Below are 21,240 nucleotides of genomic sequence, written 5' to 3'. Positions count from 1 at the left end.
TTTAGTAAAAGCATCAAAATTGTTCTCGATAATGAAGCTAAAATAGGAAAATATTTACTTGTATTTGAATTAGATTTGATTTTAGTATTTTACAAATTCTGCATTTGAAATTGAATTATTTTAATTTTTTTCTTTCTTATTGTTTCTTAATAAAATTGTGAAAGATAGGAAAAATAAAAATGCCATGAAACAGGTAATTTTTGACAGATCTAATTTCTATATCCTTTTGCATGTAAAATAACTGTTCTAATGCTGATGCTGCACCATAATGTCATCTTGAAAGCATTTAAATTAAACACTAAATACACTTTGCTGGTAAACTAAAAAATATGGTTTGGGTATGCTGCTTCTTGTATTTTACAAATATACTATATGCATTGATTCAAATATAGTCTTTAAAAATAAAGAGCTAGTATTGGTCTTTAAGCTGGTAAGCCACAACATTTATAGAAGCTCCAAAGAGTTGGTGCATCATAATGTGCATAGATGCATGCAACTTTTCTGTTGAATTACTCTAATGCTCCAGATTTTGCAGCAGTCAGCATTTTAGTGAATACCTGCTTCTCTTTGGTCAGCTGGTGATGAAAGATTGAAAGATAGATGAAATTTGACTAAGATCCCTTTTTTAAAAATTCTAAAAGATATATTTAATATTTCCAATACATACCTGAACACTCACAGCGCATGGGTTGGGAGATGCTTTAGATCAGTGATGGGCAAACTTTTTAAAGAGGAGGCCAAAGGAAAGGAAAAAAAACTTTAGGTGGGCCAATATAACTTATTAAAAAATAACAATGATACATTTTACAAAATTCTTGTATTTTTTTTGTGATACTAAGCCCTATTAATTAATGACTGAAAGAATATGAAGGAGAATGTGATGAATGAAACTGTGACTACATTTCTGAAAGTTTCTCATAAGTTGGTTCGAACTGGGATGCACTTCTTCTTAGAAGAGAAGTTAAATGCTCATCTGTCAGTCTGTTTCTAAGGCAACTCTTTCAAAGTTTCATTGTAGAAAACACCTGTTCACATATATATGATGAAGCAAACATAGCAGTAACTTTCTGGGCATGAGATATCAGATTTGGGAAAGTGGATTTCGACAAGGACTTGTAGAACTCTAATTTTGGAACATTAAGAAACAACTGTTTGAGTTGAGTATTACATTGTAATTCAATCCATTCAAGTTGCAAGTCTGGTTTCACAGTTCACATTAAAAGGCATACTGAAAATTTCAATCTTTTTCAATGACACTGAAGTCTTCAAATCTTTGTTCAAATTCACTATGGAGTCTTCTCAGACTATCTTCATAACTCTTAAGCTTTTCCTTCATCACTGGGGCTATTAAATTCAACCTTAGGAAGTGAGACAAGTCATTCTTAGCAAGCTGATTTGCGAATAGAACAAGTTGTAGTTTAAAACCTTTTGATATTGCTCCAGATATCATAGATAAATTGATTTTTGCCTTGCCTCTTGACATTCAACTTGTTCATGTGGCAGAGATCATCAGTGAAAAATGCGAAAGCCATGCAGTATCTTCCAGGATTTTATACTCTACAGACCCCTGTTTCTCAAGGAAGAATGTCACTATTTCGTCTTTCAGCTGCCAAACTCGCTTGAAGACGTATCCTGCACTAAGCCACCTTACTTTCAAGCAGTACAATATATCAGAGTACTCAGATTGCAAGAATTCTAGAAACTCCCAAAATTTTCTGTGAGCAAGCCCTCAAGATCAAATAGCATTAACCAGCTTCACAATAATGTTAAGCACAGGTTTCATATCCAAAGCAGATTTACACAGGGCGTCTTGATGTATGATGCAATGTAGAAATATAACATTGTTATCTGGATATTTTTCATTAAAGATCCCAATAAATCCAGATTTTTTTTTTCCCTGTCATATTTCTTGCTCCATCTGTTGTTATATTACATATCCAATTTATAGGTACTTTCAAAGTTGAAATTCCTTCCATAAATTCATGAAAAATATCTGACCCTGTTGTACTTTCCTTCAATGGCCTCATGAATGCTAGTTCCTCTTAATATAGAAGTTTTCGTCAACATCTCTTATAAATAATAGCAACTGTACAGTATCATTTATATCATAGCTTTCATCCATAGTAATTGAGCAGAATTTAAATTGGCCAATCTTTGATTCCAACTGTGATATGTTTTTATCTATTGCTTCAATTCTAGAAGTCACTGTTTTCTGAGATAAGCTTATTGTTTCAAAATCTTTTCTTTTGTCAGGACATAAAATATTGCAAACTTTGAGCATGCAGTGTTTAACAAACTCTCATTCAGAGTTTGTTAAACACTGCATGCTCAAAGATTTTACGTAATTGTAAAATCTAAGTGACTCGTACAACACGGAATTATCTACCGTGTTATAGGGAGGTCTACTGAATAGAAAGGGAAAAGTATTTCAAGAAAATTTTTAAAATATTATTTATAAAATAGAGTAATTCTAATTTGTTTAAATTGCAGATGGCTTTAAGTGCAGCATCTCCTATACATAGAGGATATTTAACAGATAGAGATTGTAGGTGGAGTGTTGTAGCAGCTTCTGTAGATGATAGAACTGCAGAAGAACAAGGTTTAGCTGTAAGTATACCCACTTTTTAATTTTGTGATTATTTAAAAATTATTATTTTTAATGTTTTTTGAATTTTTGATGGAAAAATTTTTATTTTATAGCCATTGAAGCCAAATCAGTATAGAATTCATAAATCTCGTTTTGATTCCATTGATTCATATCTATCACCTTATGGAGAAAAATATAATGATGTTAAATTAGTTTATGACGATGCCATTTATAAAGAACTTCGAAATGCAGGTAGAAATATTTTAAAATAAAATGCTGTAATTTCATGTTGTATGGAAGGTTTTCAAATTATGCTTGTTTTAAAATACATGGTTTTCAATACATTTTGAACAATATATTTTATTACATTGATTTTGTGATACAAAATTCTGTGCAATATTATGCTCCTTGGCCTTTAACAATAATAATTTATATATATATATATCACATTGTTCAGGCAATACTGTTCTTTGAAATTTGTTGCATGAACATCTGGAAGAATAGTTAAATTCTTCAACTCTTCTTTGAAGATGATCCATGTGAAGATTGTCACTGAGAAGAAATGAGTCAATACAAAAAAAAATTTTTTGTAACTAACTATTATTCATAATTCACAATGAGATTCTATTTACAAACTAAAACTTTTAAAACACTGCTCGTGAATCATTTAATTGGTGTGAAGCACAATCTATCAGACAATACAAATGCTTTCAGACCCCTCCTGGGTCCTTCTTCAGACAAAGACTCATTTGGAATGCTTTTTTAAAACTGCAATCTAGTTGTTTGTAACGATTTTTAAAATATGAGAAATAGAATGGAATCACATGTTTAATAGCTTCAAAGTTAAACATCTTTTATGTAATGACGTATGTCATACAAAAACTTTTTCTTTTATCCACAAATTGGCCATAGAAGCCTGATGTCAAATAAAGCCATATCACATAAATGTTATCCAATCACCTTTTTTTAAAAGCCTTCCTTTAGGTATATGACGCATTTACTCGCTCTGGCTTCATCGTTATTATTAAAACTTTTAAACATTAAACTGTTGAACTAAAGCTAAATTAAGTCTAACAGTTGTTTTGTTCAAGTCAACTTAGTCAAAAAGTTGTTTTTATAGTATTAAATGGATTTCTCCACTAAAATGTGTTATCCAATTTAATTGAATCCAATCAAGTATTTTCCAATTTGACTGCTTAGTCTGCTCAAAAGTCTTTCCTATATAACCTTTATAACATGTAAAATGACTTCTGAAGCAGAAATTTAATCTTGTTTTAACTAACAAAACATGAACAATTTGCATGTAGTCAACACTGGAAATAAACATTTTAAACTCATCAAACCATTCATTGTTGTCCCATAACAATTTTATAATTTTACAGTTGAATTTATGTATATAAGACTTATATTAAAATATTAAATGCAAATAGGTTAAATAATATCCTCATTATACAGAATATTATAGATGGTTGTCTCATTCAATCACACAAGGAAAATAATGGGAAACACCCAAGTGAGAACATCTGTTGTAGTTTGATTATCATATTTTAGTATGGTGTGGGGTTGTTGTTGTTCATTTTTCATAGTGTTCTAAACTTTGTCTTTATGTTCAATACAAAACACTTTTATATGCATATGTTTGAAAACTTGATTTTAGAACTTGAAAATAATTAGACAAATTTGAGGAGGGGAAAATAAAATAGTAATTGTGAAAACAGTTGCTTTTAGCTGTTTGTTTGTTTTTTGTTTTTTTAGAGGTGCTCTACTTGTGTTTTAATGTAGTTTTCTATGTAGTAATCTGTCATTTATTACAATTCTCATTAATTCTTTAATCAGATACTTATTTTTTCTTGTTGTGTGGGATAAACTTTCACATTAATGCAATATTTTTGAAAAATGAAAGAAAACTGAAGCAAATTAAAATGATCTATATAAAAGATGCTCTGGATGGCATGAATTTTTAATATTAGTACCACACAATTTAAATACCAGTCAACCCCCCTATAACACTGTTGATAATTCTGTTTTATATGAATTCCATGTTGTACGATCCACTTAGATTTTACAAATACGTGTGCCAGACTGTGAACAGCTCATGTATTTGTAAAATCTAAGTGACTTGTAAAACATGGAATTCATCTAATATGGAATTATCAACAGTGTTATGGGGGGGTCGACTGTATGCACTAAATTTCATTGTTAGTAAAGTGATGAATCATGAATTAAAACTAATTCTTAGTTACTCAATGCTTGTTACTAACTGGAATGACAAATTAGGAACAACATATTCAAATGTGAGCTTATTTGAATATGTTTTTCTCCAATATAAAATATTCTTAGAACCTATTGCATGTAAAGCTACAAATTTGACAGCGCCTCAGTCTCTAGGCTTTCTAGCTGTATTTATTGCATTTAATTCCCATAAATTTCTTCCTATTATTATTATTATTTTTTTATAAATGCAACAAATATGAAAGCTTCTTGGCAAATTATTATTAGGCATTTTAGAATAAATTATAACTGATATATATATTTTATATTAGAAATATATCCAATGATTCTCATACATTATGAAGCCATCTGGTTAATATTGTATCCGTTTGTATTGGTCATGATTCAAACTTGATCTAGAACTCTGACATTTATAATAGTATGGATTAGGATATTGTTCCTGACCTTTCACTGATGTTGGTCAATCTCATTACCAATCAGGCCTCTCCGTAATAAGATGTAATTGTGGCAACATATAGCCTAAAATATGTTTATGTTGTGGTTGATTAGCAAATGCATGAAACCATCATTACATATTAACATACTAGCTGTTTTGTTTGATAAGAGTTGAAAATTCTGAAGCGTTGAATTTAATTAACACACTAACTCCTATAAAATCTTAAGCAGCTATATATATAACTTTGTTTTAATTAACAAGAGATCTGTTAGTAAATCTAATATTTAATACGTTAAATTTAAAATATTTTATTCTAAATTATTTCATTTCTATAACCAGTTATTTATAATCTCAGGTGTAGACCATTTGTTGGCTCAACACATAGCTCATCTTTTCATCCGGGATCCAGTAACACTCTATGCAGAAAAATTATATCAGAATGATAAAGAAGATACCGATCATTTTGAAGTAGGTTTAAACAATTTAAAATGAACTTTTTTTTCTTATTTTAACTAAAACAACAATTTCAGAATCTTCAGTCAACCAACTGGCAGACTATGAGGTTTAAACCTCCACCACCCAATAGTAACATTGGTTGGAGAGTGGAATTTCGGCCAACGGAAGTAAGTAAATATATTGTGTCAAGCCTCAAAAAATTTCATTTTCTGTTTTTAATGCTAAACTTGTGTATTTTTAAAATTAAAATAAAAAAACTTAAGAATAATTATCTTGTAATGTTTCATCCATAATTCTTATGGTATAAGAAAATTAAAACCATTTTTTTTCCTTCAGATACTTTATTTGGTAGAGATTATTTTTATTCTGAATTTTTATTGCCATATGATTTTTATAATGTCAGAGGAACTTCTTTTTAAAGCAGTTTTATAATGTATAGTTTCAGCTGGATTGATCTTATGAAAAAGGTTCTCTGCTAGTGTTTAATTTCACTCTTACAGTATGAAAAGGATATACAACATAATTTGGAGCTTTTATAGTATCTGTTTTCAAATTATATTTTTCATTGTGATTTTTATCCCTATTAGTATAATTATTGTAGTGATTATTGTAGGTTCAGTCAGGCGTCAGTGGGACACCTGGGTGATGATGGATTCGACCAGACATATGAGAGAGATCATTACCCGAAAATTTCTAGAGGGTTTTCTGATTTCCCGGATTTGATCATTGATCTTCAGACTGGTAGACTGACATATTTAACAGCCTTAGTTAGTTGGCCAGCTCCTTAAAATGATTATTAGAAAGAACTCAACTCTTGATGACTGTCAGCTTTTTTTTTTTTTTTCAGTGACTATTTGTTGTTCAGTTTAATATTTGTACTGATGAATAACTGTACTGAAATTGGATAGTTGTTAAAATAGTGTTCAGTTTAATATTTGTACTGATGAATAACTGTACTGAAATTGGATAGTTGTTATATGAATTAATGTATTTATAATTTTTTCATTCAACTATTTTATTATTATTGAGGTTGCAGCCGGCATTTTCAATGCGAAAATGTTGGCTGCAACCTCTCTATTAAATACAAAAATAACTTCAAAGTTATTTGTTATATACGTATATAAATATCTCTCCCAATAGTTATGTTAACTTGGCAAATCGTTTGACTTCAAACCAGACTATATTACCATTATTACATTACTATTAATAGTGATTTGGCCAAGAGGTAGGTGTTGGATCTAACTGGCTAGACTTGATACTCTTTGGCCTACTAGGCCCTTTTACCAAAAGTGTCAAAGTCAACAAACCATCCAAAATTCTCTAGGAAATTTAGTACTGTCATTTGTAATTTGCATTTTAGAGAGGTTGTCAAAGAAATTTGGGCAACAGATAAGTTGAGACACAAAGTGCAATTATTTTATTACAACTTAGTGTGGCAATTATAGATTTTGTGAATTGTAACTCTTCATAGTGTTAAATAGCACAGTGGTGTTTTACACGTCAAATCATACATGTAGAAATATTCAAATAACCAATAAATCATACCAATGATTTCACTCTATATACCCTCTATCTCTGTTCTAAAGCATATATTCAATGAACAGCACTTTTAAAGGATGGACATAACTGATTTGGCAATTGTCTCAAATGTAGCAAAATTCTGCCTTAAGACAACTAAGATAGGAACATTGTCCAATAAATAAGGCTTTTCTGCTATTTCCATAACTAACAAAGGGGTCAAGTATGGTGACTGTAGTAGCCATATTGTTGAAAATGATACCTATTCATAGCTATTCACCTTTTTTTTTTTTTTTTTTTTTTTTCATGAAGTACTGATAGCCTTTGCACATTAACATTTGATATGAAGGAATGATCCATTGTGCATAAAGATTGTGGTATATATCTGACATTTATAATAGTATGGATTAGGATATTGTTCCTGACCTTTCACTGATGTTGGTCAATCTCATTACCAATCAGGCCTCTCCGTAATAAGANTTTTTTTTTTTTTTTTTTTTTTTTTTTTTTTTTTTTTTTTTTTTTTTTTTTTTTTTTTTTTTTCATGAAGTACTGATAGCCTTTGCACATTAACATTTGATATGAAGGAATGATCCATTGTGCATAAAGATTGTGGTATATATATCTCTACTTTTCAACAACAATTTTGTTGTGGAAAAGTAGAAAGATAATAGTTTTGAAGCCTGTCACTGGTCCATATGCATTGTTTTCTTCTAAAAATATAGTACAATGAAGAAAGATGCCATGAATCTGCATTAAACTGATTTTTAGTTGATGCAAAAAAATTTATTGATTAAATGTGTGGATTTTCTCAAGACTAAACACCATTCAAGTAACTATGGGCTTCATCAGTGTGTAGGATTTGACAGGGTAGTAATCATTGATCATCATTCAAGCTATGAATGATACGGCAAAAGATTTTCACTGATCATAATTGTCAGGAAGTAATTTGTGACTGAGAATATCCCATATGGTAAAACTGAAATATGTGTCACACAATTTTCTGCACTGTAGGGTAGGACATGTCAATTAACCATGATATCACACATACTACCACTGCACTTGAGAAGTTTCCATTTGCTGCTCTACTAAGGTTGTTGCATCTTCCTCCATTTTTTTGCTAGTTCCATCAGTTTTGGCCCTTTCCTTCTTGAATTCACATTGAAATTTGCCATTTTTCCTCAAAATGCAGAATCATTTTTCTGAGATTAGTAATGGTCGGATGTTTTTTGCAAAGACTTTAAACATTGAAATTCTTTAAGTGCAGCACTAACATTGCTACTGCTGTCGTAGTAAAGGTTAATAAGTAATGCTTGATAGGATAATGTAGGCACCATGACTTGTTGCTAATACACATTGAACACACTTGCAACACTTTATAAATTGTAAAGCTGTTCCACAGCTTCCACAATAAGGTTAATATGCACATTGCAATGATATTAGTGCCAAATTTCTCTAGTGGGAGAAATTTAGTGAGAAGTTAAAAAGTTTGGAACTAAAACGTCTTACTTGCAAAATCTAACTCTCATGGTTAGAAATTGTGCATACCAGATTTGGTTCAATAGTTTATATACAGAGCTCTAAATATTTCCTGTATAATTATAACCATCCTGTATATTTGCATATATTTTTAGAAAGTAAAAATGTTACAATATGTACAAAATTCAACATTAATTTTTATAATTAAGAATTTTCAAGTATTTTAAATTTATTCCAGAATATTAGACATTTATCATTATTATTATGTAAGGTTAAAGTGTATATATATATTTTTTCCAAATGATATCAGTGATTACAGATCGCATTTCACTATTCATGGATTTTTGAATTATGAATTGATTTTCAAGTCATCTTTTTGTTATGCATTTTTAATAATTTTAATTTTTTTAAAAAAGTTAACTTATTTCATGTGCAAATTAAATTTTTTTTTTAGTCTTGCTTAAAATTTATTATTAAAACATTTTATGTAGTATATAATTTATAAATTGTTTTCTATTAAAATATTGTTAAATGTTCACTTTGATTAAATGAGAATAAGAATAGAAATGTTGGCTGAAATATTTTTTTTTCTTATTGTTTAATTAGAGATTGAGTTCCTTGAAAAGGCAAAATTTCTCACTATTCAATTTTACAGTTTTTCTTTATTTCATGGCGATTTGAATAAATTTTTAAGAGGAAATTTACTTTCAAAACAGTATTTTGAAATAAATTGTTTTTTCTTACTGTGGATTTTTATTTTATAACACTTTTGATTTGTATAACCTATTTGATATAGTAGAGCCACTTATCATATAATTAGAACTTAAAACCAGTTTATGATTTGGATTAGAAGTAGGGCATAATAATTTTATATTTTTCATAATGTTCATTCAATAAGATGAATATGAATGTGATCTGTGGATTCCAATTCTTTATGCTTCAGTACTCATTTAATGAATATTTGAAATAGTTTATTACTATTTGTCAAATTTCACGTTACTAGAGTGTAAATAATCTTTTTCTTTGAAACTTTAATGTTCAAAACCTGTTATTTTAAATAAATTTTTCTATAATTTAATACAAAATATAAGTCTTATTATTTAATTTTTATATTTTGTTAAAAATCATTGCATTTTTTAATTTTCATCTTTTAGTTATACATCAGCTATTTTATTTATTAAAATGAAATATTTTTCAACACTATCTTGTCTATGTTTTGTAGAAATATTTGAGATTTTATCCAGTTCAGACTGTTTTTCTTGGGGTGAAATCATCTTACAAAACTGCAGCATTTTTAATTATAACTTCTATTGTTAAAAGTTAATAAAAGTTGACTTTTGAGAACAGGAGCCTGAAAGCTTCAATTTCTCTCAAGTTTTTACCCTTTGAACTAGATTTAAGTTTGAAGAGCTTAAGAAGTGTAATGATATTATATGCCAGAAATCTTTTTTTCTTGGAATATAAAAATTCAATAATTTAATTTCAAGAAAAAAATACAGCATTTTAAATTAATATTGCAGTGACTTCTTAATTTATGAGAATTCCATTAATATTGTGTAATTTAAATTCATGAATAATCACTAAAAAATGCAATAATAGGCCTATGAAAGTAACTCTTACTTATTAGTATATACTGTAAGTACAAAATAAATACAAATGAAACATGCAGTTCTGATAGATGACCAATTTACAATCTTCTACAAAAACAATCAAAAAATGGAAGGGGCTAGTGTGTTAGCCTCTTCCAGCACTTTGAATGGATATGCTGTGCATTATTTTAAATTACATAACAAACATGTAAATTAAAATGTAACTAATACAGTGACTTATTAAGTTTCTAAATATATTGATATTTTAATTTGAATTTTAAATTTAATAAGTAATTAATTAATTGCAAAAATACAAACAACTATTTAATGTTTAAAAGGATTCTTTAGCCAATTTCAGAATGTTTTCAAATTCATTCCAAATTTATTTTTCATCATTTTCCATGGTATACAAAAAAGCAAAAAAATATATTTAAATATAATATAATTACATAAATCTAAGTCTTAAGGCTTATATATGTAACTGAAAAATTTTTAGATATTTAATAAATTTCTTGTATTTCTTTGAGAGATTTCAAAACATTTTTAGAAAAATTGAGCTGTTTACATTGTTTATCATATTAATTATAAATTAGCATCATAATTTTTTAAACTTGATTTATAAATGTAAACAATAAGATTTTAATTTTTGGAAGATTTGTTTAAATGTTTAAATGTAACAGAACAATTATTATTATTAAAGATTCAAATGACAGAATTTGAAAATGCAGCATTTGTAGTGTTTGTAGTTCTACTGACCAGAGTTATACTTTCTTTTCAATTAAATTTCCTCATACCAATTTCCAAAGTAAGTTTCTATTTTATTTTTTTTAATAATACAATTGATTTTCATTCTTTTTGACATTAATTATCCTGAAACATATATTTAGGTGGATGAGAATTTATCAGAAGGTCAACAGAGAAATGCTGTTTTGAATAAAAAATACTGGTTTAGGAAAGACATAATGACATGTAAATAAGCTTGTCAATAATTTCTTTATAGAAAATTTATCAGTTTTCCATTGTTCTGTTTATGAAAATTATGTTTAATTTTTATAGGTAGTAGTCCACCAGTAGTTGCAGAATGTCTGGAAAGTTGTTCTTCCCCAGAAAAATGTGAATATACACAAATGACCATAAATGAAATCATCAATGGAAAAGATAATGAATTTCCTGGATTGATTCCATTAATTAAGAAGTTTTTAACTTATGTTGATATTGATGTAGACACTCAGTGCTCCATACAACAATACTTAACTTTTATTCAAAGGAGGGCTTCTGGTAATGCATTAAAGATAACTATTTTCATTTTATCCTCATTAAAAAGATTTTAAAAATTTCCTTATTTTGCAAATAGGAGAACTTCTGACTACTGCAAGATGGATAAGAGAATTTGTCAAAAATCATCCAGACTATAAACACGATTCGGTTGTAACCGATCGCATTAATTATGATTTATTAACTGTCGCAGCAAAAATTCAGGAAGGAAGTCAACAATGTCCACAACTATTAGGACAACCAAATACGAGGACCAATGAAAACATTCCTATTGCCGTTAGCAAAGCAGAACAGTATAAAACAAATATATGTTCATAATCTTTTATTCTGTTTTGGAAAAAATTTGTTAACTAAATTGATTTCAAATTTATTATTAAAACATTTTATGTAGTATATAATTTATAAATTGTTTTCNTGTTAATGCTTCATATAAAAAATTTTTATTCATACAAACTAAAGTCTTTTTTATGGTCCAGATTTAACTATATTATATTTAATTTGTTTCAATTTATACATTTCTAGTTATCACAAAAGAGAATATAGGAAATACTGTGTGTTTAAGTCAAAATAATTGTTTAATATCTAAAAAATTATAGTTTTTGATAAATTAGTTTTTGTTTAATTTTTATTCTTTGTTAAGTTGAAGCTCTTTAATGCAATATGAAATTATAAAATATTTAATTATAAATTATATCAATGTTATTAAATGAAATGAAAATATGTAATTATGATATATACTGTATATGATAAAAGTTGTTAGCTAAAGAAATAAAAGGAATTGTATATAAATTGTTCCTTTTTATAATTTGCAGTTCAATAAATGAAAAATTATTTTGTCTATTATTATTCTTCAAGGTTTTATTAAAGGTTATTAATAATCTCAAATTTTAAATATATTTACTTTGTATTTCATATTTAATAAATGAAAACTTTTAACAAACTGGAATGTAAATACAGGTAAAAATTATCATTTGTGAATTGATGTTTCAGTGATTTTTATTAGATTGAGAATTTTTAACTATAAATCACTAATTCTCAACTTTTTAAATGCTTTTTATTTAAATTATTTGACTTTATATGTGAAAATTATTTTGAATTGTGAATTTGAAATAATTAGTATTAATTTCGAAATGAAAGCAGCATAGTGAATGATATCTTGACTCAAATTATAAATGACCATGATGAAACGATTTAGAATTTATTGTACTTAATGACAAACATCCTCCTAAATAGAAGACAATGGTTGTCACCATCTTCAACATTCGTGGTTCCGAAGCTTAAATAAGAGTTCAAACGGTATTTACATATTGGGATCACGGTTATAAAATCTTCATGTTCATTTGTCGTATTTAGTGTCTCTCCATTTTGTCAGATCCATTCTTGGTATATCTGGCCCTCCGCAATCTAATCGTGGATTTCTGAAACAAAAGATTTTTCTCACATTGGGAAGTGTGATAGTTTTGAATTTTCGTCCCTCTTAAAATTGTTTTCTATGTTTATGAAAGTTCAGACTAATTAGAGATAAATTGGATGCTATTATCATATACAAAACGAGCTCATAAAAATTCGTTAAAAATGATATATATATATATAATAAATTAGCCTCAACTTATCGGAATTGTCTATAGATTTTAAAGGAAATTGCCACTTACAGTCTTGGATCAGCCATTCTCATAGCATGAAACTGTACACTGATCATGTCATCTGCGTTATCACACAAAAGTCGACTTAATTTTACTTTTCTTATTTCTTGAAGTTGAGCTGATTAAAAATAATTCCACGTGAAAAAGATTGCTTTTATTAAATATAGATGTTTTTTTCAATATTAATAAGTGCTAATTACCTGGAGTGAAGCTTGAAGGCCAGTCTGGATTCTCATACCAAAACCGATCTCCCCTTCTGATATTAGCAAATTGTTCGGCAATTAAGCAAGCAAATGTCGGACCAACTATACCTTTAGGAATAGGAAATTCTGCAATACCTACGCTCCATAAATCAAGATCGTGGATATTTCTATAAGATAACATTTTCAATTGTTAATATTCATTTAAAAAATGTGAAAAAATTACTTGACTATTAGTTTTTGGTATAAATTGCAATAACGTGACTTAGAAGTAAGTAGAAGCTTTCTACTCAACTTTTCTTGATGTGCGTTTTGGTCACGTTAAATTTACATGCTAAATAGGTTAAAATGAGATCATGATAGAGCAGCGCTTTTAAAACTTTACTAATGATTTATTCAATAAACTTTACAATCAAAACTGGAGTCCGTTTTGTAAATTTAAATGTTTTTAGAAGTTAGCCTTTAAATTATCTATTTCATCAGATGATTAAATCGTTCTATTGTCGTGACAATTGATGCTACAGTCCAGGAAACTGAGCCAAGTTTCCGCATTTCATTGTTCCTTTCGTCTACTGACGGTTAATATTAACCTGAGAAAATTTCTGACATCCTTTAATTTCTATTAATAGACAATGATATCTGATCTTAATCCAATTTTAGTATACCTAATAATAATTTTCATAATTTTTATCTTTTAAAATTAAACGATTTAAAATTTATTTTAAATAAATTTTTAACGATTTTTTTTCCTAAAGCCTAAACCCTGAGGAATTGCATAAAATTACTGTATTTAAAAGATATACATTTTTACTAACGTAACTATATTAATTCATTCAAAATGAAGCTTTAAAACTTATTAATATATTTTTCAAAATTCGTGAGTCTTAATATAAGTGTCATTATAGTCTCGTTTAAACATTACTTTTCGATGATAAAAAAAATCTTGTAAGAGTTATGAAAATCCTTGTAACATACTCATGATTATCAGCGCCGTTTTTAGAACGTAAGGGGCCCTGGGCCAGGAGCAAGATGGGGCCCCCTTAAGGAAACAGAAACAATAGTATATTACATAAAGGTAAAGAAAATATGTCGATCTCAGATATGTATTTTTTAATAAAGTAAGATTTGCTATCGTGTACATTTCCCAGTATAGGGATCAGTTTTAGAATATTTTTAACTTTAATGATTGAACGTTCACCAGAACAATTTGTATTTTCTATTTTGAATTTATAAAAAAATTATCATCGTAATACGATGTTTCAATCGAGATTAAATAATCTTTCTATTATGAATATAGAATCGGATATAATAAAGTAAATTCGATAAATTAATTATGAATTTCACAGCAGCAAAATGTGTAAGAAAAATTTTGTAAGTTTGCTTAGTTTTAAGATTATTTCTCCTATATGTAGTTAAAAATGAAGTATTTGATATTTTTAATATTCGTTTATTTCAATTAACTTATTTTTTATTTGTAACTTTATTACTTTCGGATTAAGGAGCCCCGTAGGCCCAGTCCTAAAGACGGCACTGATGATTATTGTAAAAGATTTTGTTAAAAATAAAGCGCTTACTTATATAATTTGCTGTAACGATGAATGGTTTTATTTGGCATTAAACCAACGAGATCATCGAAGCTTCTAGCAGGTGGTAAACCACAATATTCTCTATAACGATTATATCCGGGCAAACCATGTTCTCTCGCTCTTTGCATATTCATCGATGCTAAATCCATTCCAAACCTATCTCCAGGTTTCTCGAATAAGTGATTCGTTACTTCGGTAGTGATTTCTGTATCCATACGGTAAGCTTCTTGATTTATAAGACCCAAAATAAAAGTGTCGATAATTCCCGGTTTGTACAAATCGTACGGTTGCAGTAATTGAGTTGATAGACGAATGGCCTCTATAAATGTGTTGTAAATATAATTGATTACTATTAATTACACAATGATTAATAATAATCTTTGACATTCAATATCTACCTATTCTCTCGTGATATTTATTATATCGTTCGGTAACATCCGGTAATAAACTATGTCCAAATCGAAAAGCTGCAGATTGGAAGGCTGCTCTTATACCGGCATTTATTTTAGGGCTGTAACCTTGATAGTAACCCTGAAATTAGAAAAGTATTTAAGAGATTTTTACTATTGAAGTTGATTATGCATAAAAAGTGCATTTTAACTGGGATATATTGGAATTAATTCTCTCGACCTTTGCTAAAGGTTGTAGGTCGTATTTCTTCATCATGTCATCTCCCAAGACAACTGGTAAAAATTCATTGTAAGTAATGTGTTGTATTTCTGCAGAAATAACGTGTCGTGTTTCCTGATAAATTGTTTCATCGTCCCAATGAGGATTTATTTGTGAAAGAATGTTTGCAATTCGATTATGTTCTCTCATCATCAAAATGTGCATCACTGCCAATTGCAATTGTTCGTTGACTCTGTTATCGCCTTCAAAAGAGAGAGAAATTATAAAAATGCAAAATATTTTTGGATTAGATCTAATTTAACATTTTGCCCACCGGCATCAAAACAATATAAATTTCTTGGTCTGGCAATGCAACCCACATCTGGATCCACAGTTTTCATAGGAAGTAAATCTTTTAATCCCAAATTTCGATAAAGAGGTGACGTTTTCAACCTTCCTAGAAAATATGATAAATCAATGTAACTAAATGTTTTTACTGGTTAAAACTATTTCGAAATGCTCACCTCCTCTATATTCTCTTAATCTGTTAGCAACTTCTTCGTTACTCCCATAAAGGAAATTTCCATCTATGTAAGCAGATATCGCATTCACTTGCCAACGAGGGCCTAAAAGTAATTTAAAAAGTTAATCGTGGGCCAACATTTAATTACAATTAAATTATTAAAACAAATGTAACTCACCCAATCTGCATCCAGGTTGCAAACCAGCCAGAGATCTAGCGAAATTCATGCATTTTCGATCAAAGAATTTATAAAACGGATCATCGGAGGGAATGTTAACCGGATAGCAGTTATAATGTTTCTGCTGTGATTTGCAACATTCTATGCTTCTTTTACTTTGATCTACATAAATAAAGTTTAATTTAGTTTAGATAATTGAATTTCATTCCATTGAAAGATTAAATTTTAATACCAAGAGAAGGAGCTGCTCTAGTTAAATCGTGATCTAACATCTGGCCCCAAGCAGCAATCATGTTACAGATTCCGTAATCATGTTCGCTTACATCGTGATGCATGACCAAACTGACAATTCTGGGACTAGGCAACAATTCTCCATCATATGCTCGTCTAGGTACAGATATTCCTTTGAAAAATGAGAGAATCAGAAAACAATAACATTAAATGAAAAAGTAAAAACTATATATATTTATTTAGGAATTTATACCATCTGAATAATTGGGAGGCAAAAATCTAACCATAGCCGATCGAGCAGAACCCCAGGAGGGATTGTCTAAATTGTTGCACATTCCAGTCAAAGTGCGATAACGACTGACTTCACATTTCACTGGTTTGAGAAAAGTAGGACAGATATCATTAATAATTGTTTTGGAAGTTTCGATTTGCGGGAGTCCATGGGCTATAGTATCGAAAGAGAGATAGAATCTAGAAAACAAAATTTAAAAACCAATCAATAAAAATATTTTATGAGTAATATTTAAAGTTAAAATTTGAACAATTGCTTTTAGAAACTGTGTTCTTGTGCTTCATTATTCTGTGGTATGGAATTAATTTTTCTTGTTTTAGAATTGTTGAAACAAAAAAATAAGAATGTGATCGTATAAATCCTATATAGCTTACTGTACAATAAGAAATAGGAGGAATTTGCACTTAAAAATAATTATTAATTGAATGTCGACCTTAAACATGTACTCAAGCGTTAAAACAATATTTGAATTACGTTTTACGAGAACAATCAAAAGGAAAGTCATTTTTCACTTCACTGCTTGGAAATAGATTTTCTAAACCAAAAGACTATTTTTATTTGTTGGAATGTAAAAACATATTTAATTCTGTTTTATTTTAACATTGTTAACACCTAAAGGAGTTCCTGTGATATTAAAATCTAGAAATTCTAAATTTATTGTACTTGAAGCAAAGGAAGATTTTTTTGAAAAATAATAATTATTATAATTATTAAAACAACAATCAATTAAACCAAGTTTTGTGTTTTTTTGTGGAGGTGGAAGAGATTTATTTTATCCGTTGTTATATTTTTTTCTCGTATACTTTCATTAGGAAATTCTCGTTATTTAAAAATTATGTATCATATTGCTTTGAATTTACGACATTTTTTCTGGTTTCCAAATTTGAAATTGGAATGTATCTTAAATTTTAAATATTTTTCGTCACTCTTCAATGTCTTTATGTAATGAAAATTTTATATCATTTCCTGTTTACTTTATTTACATTGTTAATTTATTGATGTATTTAAAATAAAATGTTTTTACTCATTAATAAGTTCTTTTAAACTACATTTTTTCTAATTATCATCCAACTTTTCCTTGAAAACTTCATTTTTAAAAGTAGGGTGCGTCTTAAATCCTAAGAAATATGATATTTATGTACAGTACTTTGTCTCAAATAAGTCTATATCATGATTATGTATTGATATACAAACAACGAACATAATTAGATATGTTCAATCTATTCAATGTTTTTAAAGTAACTATCATTCATTAAATATTTTTAAATTATTTTATTTTAAATGCTTAGTTATAAAAAAATATAAGGTAAATTTTGATTTTTTTAAAAGTAATTCTCTTTTCCATTATTTAATATTTTCGAAAATAGGGGGTGTGTTGTGACTGCTGGCGCATTTTCTCTCAGACCTTAACAATACGAAGGAAGTTTTTGTATTTAAGTTTTTCAAATTTTTTTTTACTGAAAAATGCGATAATATTAAATTAATTTTAATACTTTTACTTATTTCTGGAGTTGAATCTAATCCTGGTCTCATACAAAGATCCCGACAAAACGTAGAAGCAACACTAAACTAATAACTAACTACAGTTCACCTGTCGATAAAAAAGTACAGAATATGTCTAAAGATGAAACTGACTCACAGATAGAAGACGACATACAAGATTTACCGACAACTTTAGGTGAGTCAAATGTACCAAGTTAGAAATAAATAGTTAATACTAAAGAAATTACAAACACCTCAATGACAGACTTATGGAATGTTTGCAAAAATAATTTTATTCATCTCTAATTATAACAAAAGTCACGAGTGCTGGTCTAATTTAAAAAAATAATAATAAGTAAAATTGTTTTGTTTATTGTTTAAATTAAATTATTGCTGTTTACAAAAACAACAGAAACAAATTTTGAATTGAAAGTACAGTACATGAAGACCAAGGAGGAGAACAATTAAAATATTTTGTATATTTTTAATTGTTCTCCTTCTTGCTCTTCATATACAGTACTTTAAGTTTAATTATTTTTCAATGTATTTTTAAGTTTAATTATTCTTTATCGATATTTAATAAGATAAAAATAATTTTATAAAATAAAATTGATTTCCTGAAATATTTTCAAAACGTAACGTTAAAAATTGAATGTTCTAAGAAATGTAATGATTAAATTTATTTTTTATATTCAATTTTAAGCAAAATTAAGAGAAATTTGGCTTATAAGAACTATATCAAATGGTTCATTATATTTATATTTTATTGATTTTTTTTTGTCTTTTCTAGCTCACTTTTTACATTTCGCTAGTTCTTGTTTGTTTTATTTTTACTTATTTAATATGCATCTGATAAGAAGTATGACAATTAAATATATATTTTTGTTTGCATAAATGCAAACTTGATGTCAATTCAAATATAAAACATTTAAAATTAATTATTTCGGTTACATAAGCTTGTACTTTAAAAGACAATATTTCATTGAATTACTAAATTATAGTGCATGATAACATTTCAAGAATCAGTTGTAGGAAATATGGTTTTCTAGTGTTTTATGAATATAATTTACATTGCAATAAAAATAACATTTTTCTTATTACATAGTATAATATACAATAAGAATATTTCTATTATATAATTAAACTTACTGCATAAGAATGTAATGAACAGTTTTAAATTAATAATGGAAAAAAGCCTACAAGCAAAAGCAAACAGCAAGACGTTTTAAGGCTAAAAGGTCAGAGATTAATTTTTTTATGAGACCCTCATTTTTTTATTTACTTAAATGTCACGACTCAAGATGATGTAATAATACAAAACTTAGTGGCTAACGTCAGACTAATGATTCAAGTCCGCAGATGTCTCGTATATACTACTCTTTTTTTCTTTTAAGAGGTTAATATATAGTTAGTTAGTTATTTATTATATAAAATCTCTCAATATGGTATGTAGGCGATCTGATATTAACAGAATTTTTGAGTTCCGAATTTGGGTTCCTTAAACAAGGCAAAAACAAAATTAATTGAGAATCGTATAACGTGACCTCTTTTGCCATAAAATTTAATACAATTGGGTCATTATATTATATTTATGCCCATCTTTGAACTTCATTTAAAAATTATTTTAAATTTAAAAACTTTTATGAATATTTAACAACCTGTGAGCCAATATTTTTGTCGCCTCTAGCAGAATTTCGGCTACGATTGATATATGTTCGGGCTTAGGCTGTACTGAAGACAACTCTTGAATTTCCCATGGAACTTCTTGTCCTGTAGAAGAGAATATAAAATCTCGTAAAGTTTTATTAAGGGCAGAATTTTCTGACAAAGGTAAAATGAATATTATTAATTCAGTTTGAGTCTTGAATATTATAAACAACTGTTTCCGCATGGCACACTTACCAAATTTTCTTCTGGCTTCGTGCACTGCTCTATTAATGTCGTCAAATGTAATACAGTCTGGCCCGCTTTCCGAACTTTCTTCTACTCTCCAGCTAAAAAATTCATAACATTTACTGTATAGAACAATACGTGAGACATAAGTGACATGGTCAGGTGCAAGGTTGGATAACCTCGAACCTTGGCCTACATAAAGGCTAATGTGGAGGAAAAAACTGGAGAAGAATTAGCTCACAGAGCAAAGGTTAGAACTTTCAACTCCCGACGAGTAAACTGAAGGAGGAAAAAGATTCAAAATAACGCGATTCACTTACATACAAACATGAATTGACCCCCTTCCTTTTATTCTCTACCCTCACGGATTATAACATATTAACCAACTCTATGTATTTATGTCGTAATACTTTTCCATTAGCCTATATTATTAAAAATATTTTCTATTTTAATTTAAGCGTCTAGTGTTAGTCTAGCATTAAGTTCTTGAACATCTAAGATCATCTCTTTAATTTTATAGACGTGCTCTTGATTTGAATCATTAAATGATGTAGCATTCATAATAATGAACTATATCCAGTTTATATTATAAAACGTTCTTTATAAATTAAATCAAATGTTTGCTATCATCCATTTACTTGTGTAATCTTAAACTAGACAATTCTCCACATTAATCTCTATAAATCTAACATAAAAAAAGTAAGGTTTTTACTCTTCCACAAAAGCCTTGATGAATTGGATGCCAGGTGGTAAGGATCTTTTGGAATGAACTCTTCGTTTTCCACTCTTCAAAACTAAAGCACATCCTGGAGAATAATCATTGTTGAAAGGGGGTCTTACTTGCTGGACCGAGAGAATTATATTATCTCCCAAAACCAGCAAAATAACCGTCACCAATACATACCTGTAAATAGACAAAATTGTTTATTTTATTGATTTATTTGCTTCTTTAGGTTTATTATTATTGACTATCTGACGAAAATTTTATACAGAATGAATTATTGTTTTGTGTTATTAAAGAAATAGAAAGT

The 21,240-nt window shown here is 28.3% G+C and overlaps 2 protein-coding genes and 1 pseudogene across 2 annotated transcripts in view; 1 reads left to right on the top strand and 2 right to left on the bottom strand.

Moving 5' to 3' along the window:
- The window catches only part of LOC111614806 (glutamate--cysteine ligase catalytic subunit-like), a 43,423-nt gene extending 31,461 nt beyond the window's left edge, over nt 1-11,962 (top strand). Inside the window, exons 8-15 of the mRNA XM_023356175.1 lie at nt 2,491-2,607; nt 2,701-2,839; nt 5,611-5,723; nt 5,786-5,878; nt 10,998-11,102; nt 11,185-11,266; nt 11,354-11,575; nt 11,652-11,962. Coding sequence (XP_023211943.1) covers nt 2,491-2,607; nt 2,701-2,839; nt 5,611-5,723; nt 5,786-5,878; nt 10,998-11,102; nt 11,185-11,266; nt 11,354-11,575; nt 11,652-11,890 — 1,110 coding nt within the window. The 3' untranslated portion in view covers nt 11,891-11,962. The remainder of the gene's footprint in view (nt 1-2,490; nt 2,608-2,700; nt 2,840-5,610; nt 5,724-5,785; nt 5,879-10,997; nt 11,103-11,184; nt 11,267-11,353; nt 11,576-11,651) is intronic.
- LOC111614817 lies at nt 907-2,246 on the bottom strand (annotated as a pseudogene).
- A 794-nt stretch (nt 11,963-12,756) lies between the features above and the next one.
- LOC111614667 overlaps nt 12,757-21,240 on the bottom strand; it is a 29,147-nt gene continuing 20,663 nt past the window's right edge. The window contains exons 18-31 of the mRNA XM_023356031.1: nt 20,922-21,113; nt 20,219-20,310; nt 19,975-20,086; nt 16,796-17,013; nt 16,544-16,714; nt 16,312-16,473; nt 16,135-16,236; nt 15,945-16,067; nt 15,632-15,873; nt 15,400-15,532; nt 14,990-15,320; nt 13,416-13,585; nt 13,225-13,333; nt 12,757-12,990 (exon numbers count right to left, since the gene is read on the bottom strand). Coding sequence (XP_023211799.1) covers nt 12,909-12,990; nt 13,225-13,333; nt 13,416-13,585; nt 14,990-15,320; nt 15,400-15,532; nt 15,632-15,873; nt 15,945-16,067; nt 16,135-16,236; nt 16,312-16,473; nt 16,544-16,714; nt 16,796-17,013; nt 19,975-20,086; nt 20,219-20,310; nt 20,922-21,113 — 2,239 coding nt within the window. The 3' untranslated portion in view covers nt 12,757-12,908. The remainder of the gene's footprint in view (nt 12,991-13,224; nt 13,334-13,415; nt 13,586-14,989; nt 15,321-15,399; nt 15,533-15,631; nt 15,874-15,944; nt 16,068-16,134; nt 16,237-16,311; nt 16,474-16,543; nt 16,715-16,795; nt 17,014-19,974; nt 20,087-20,218; nt 20,311-20,921; nt 21,114-21,240) is intronic.

The sequence above is a fragment of the Centruroides sculpturatus genome, unplaced genomic scaffold (assembly GCF_000671375.1).
Source record: "Centruroides sculpturatus isolate CEXI.00-Female unplaced genomic scaffold, Cexi_2.0 scaffold81, whole genome shotgun sequence".
In the NCBI taxonomy this organism is placed as follows: Eukaryota; Metazoa; Arthropoda; class Arachnida; order Scorpiones; family Buthidae; genus Centruroides; species Centruroides sculpturatus.
The sequence above is the reverse complement of the archived record's forward strand: the minus strand, read 5'-3'. Positions and strand labels throughout refer to the sequence as shown.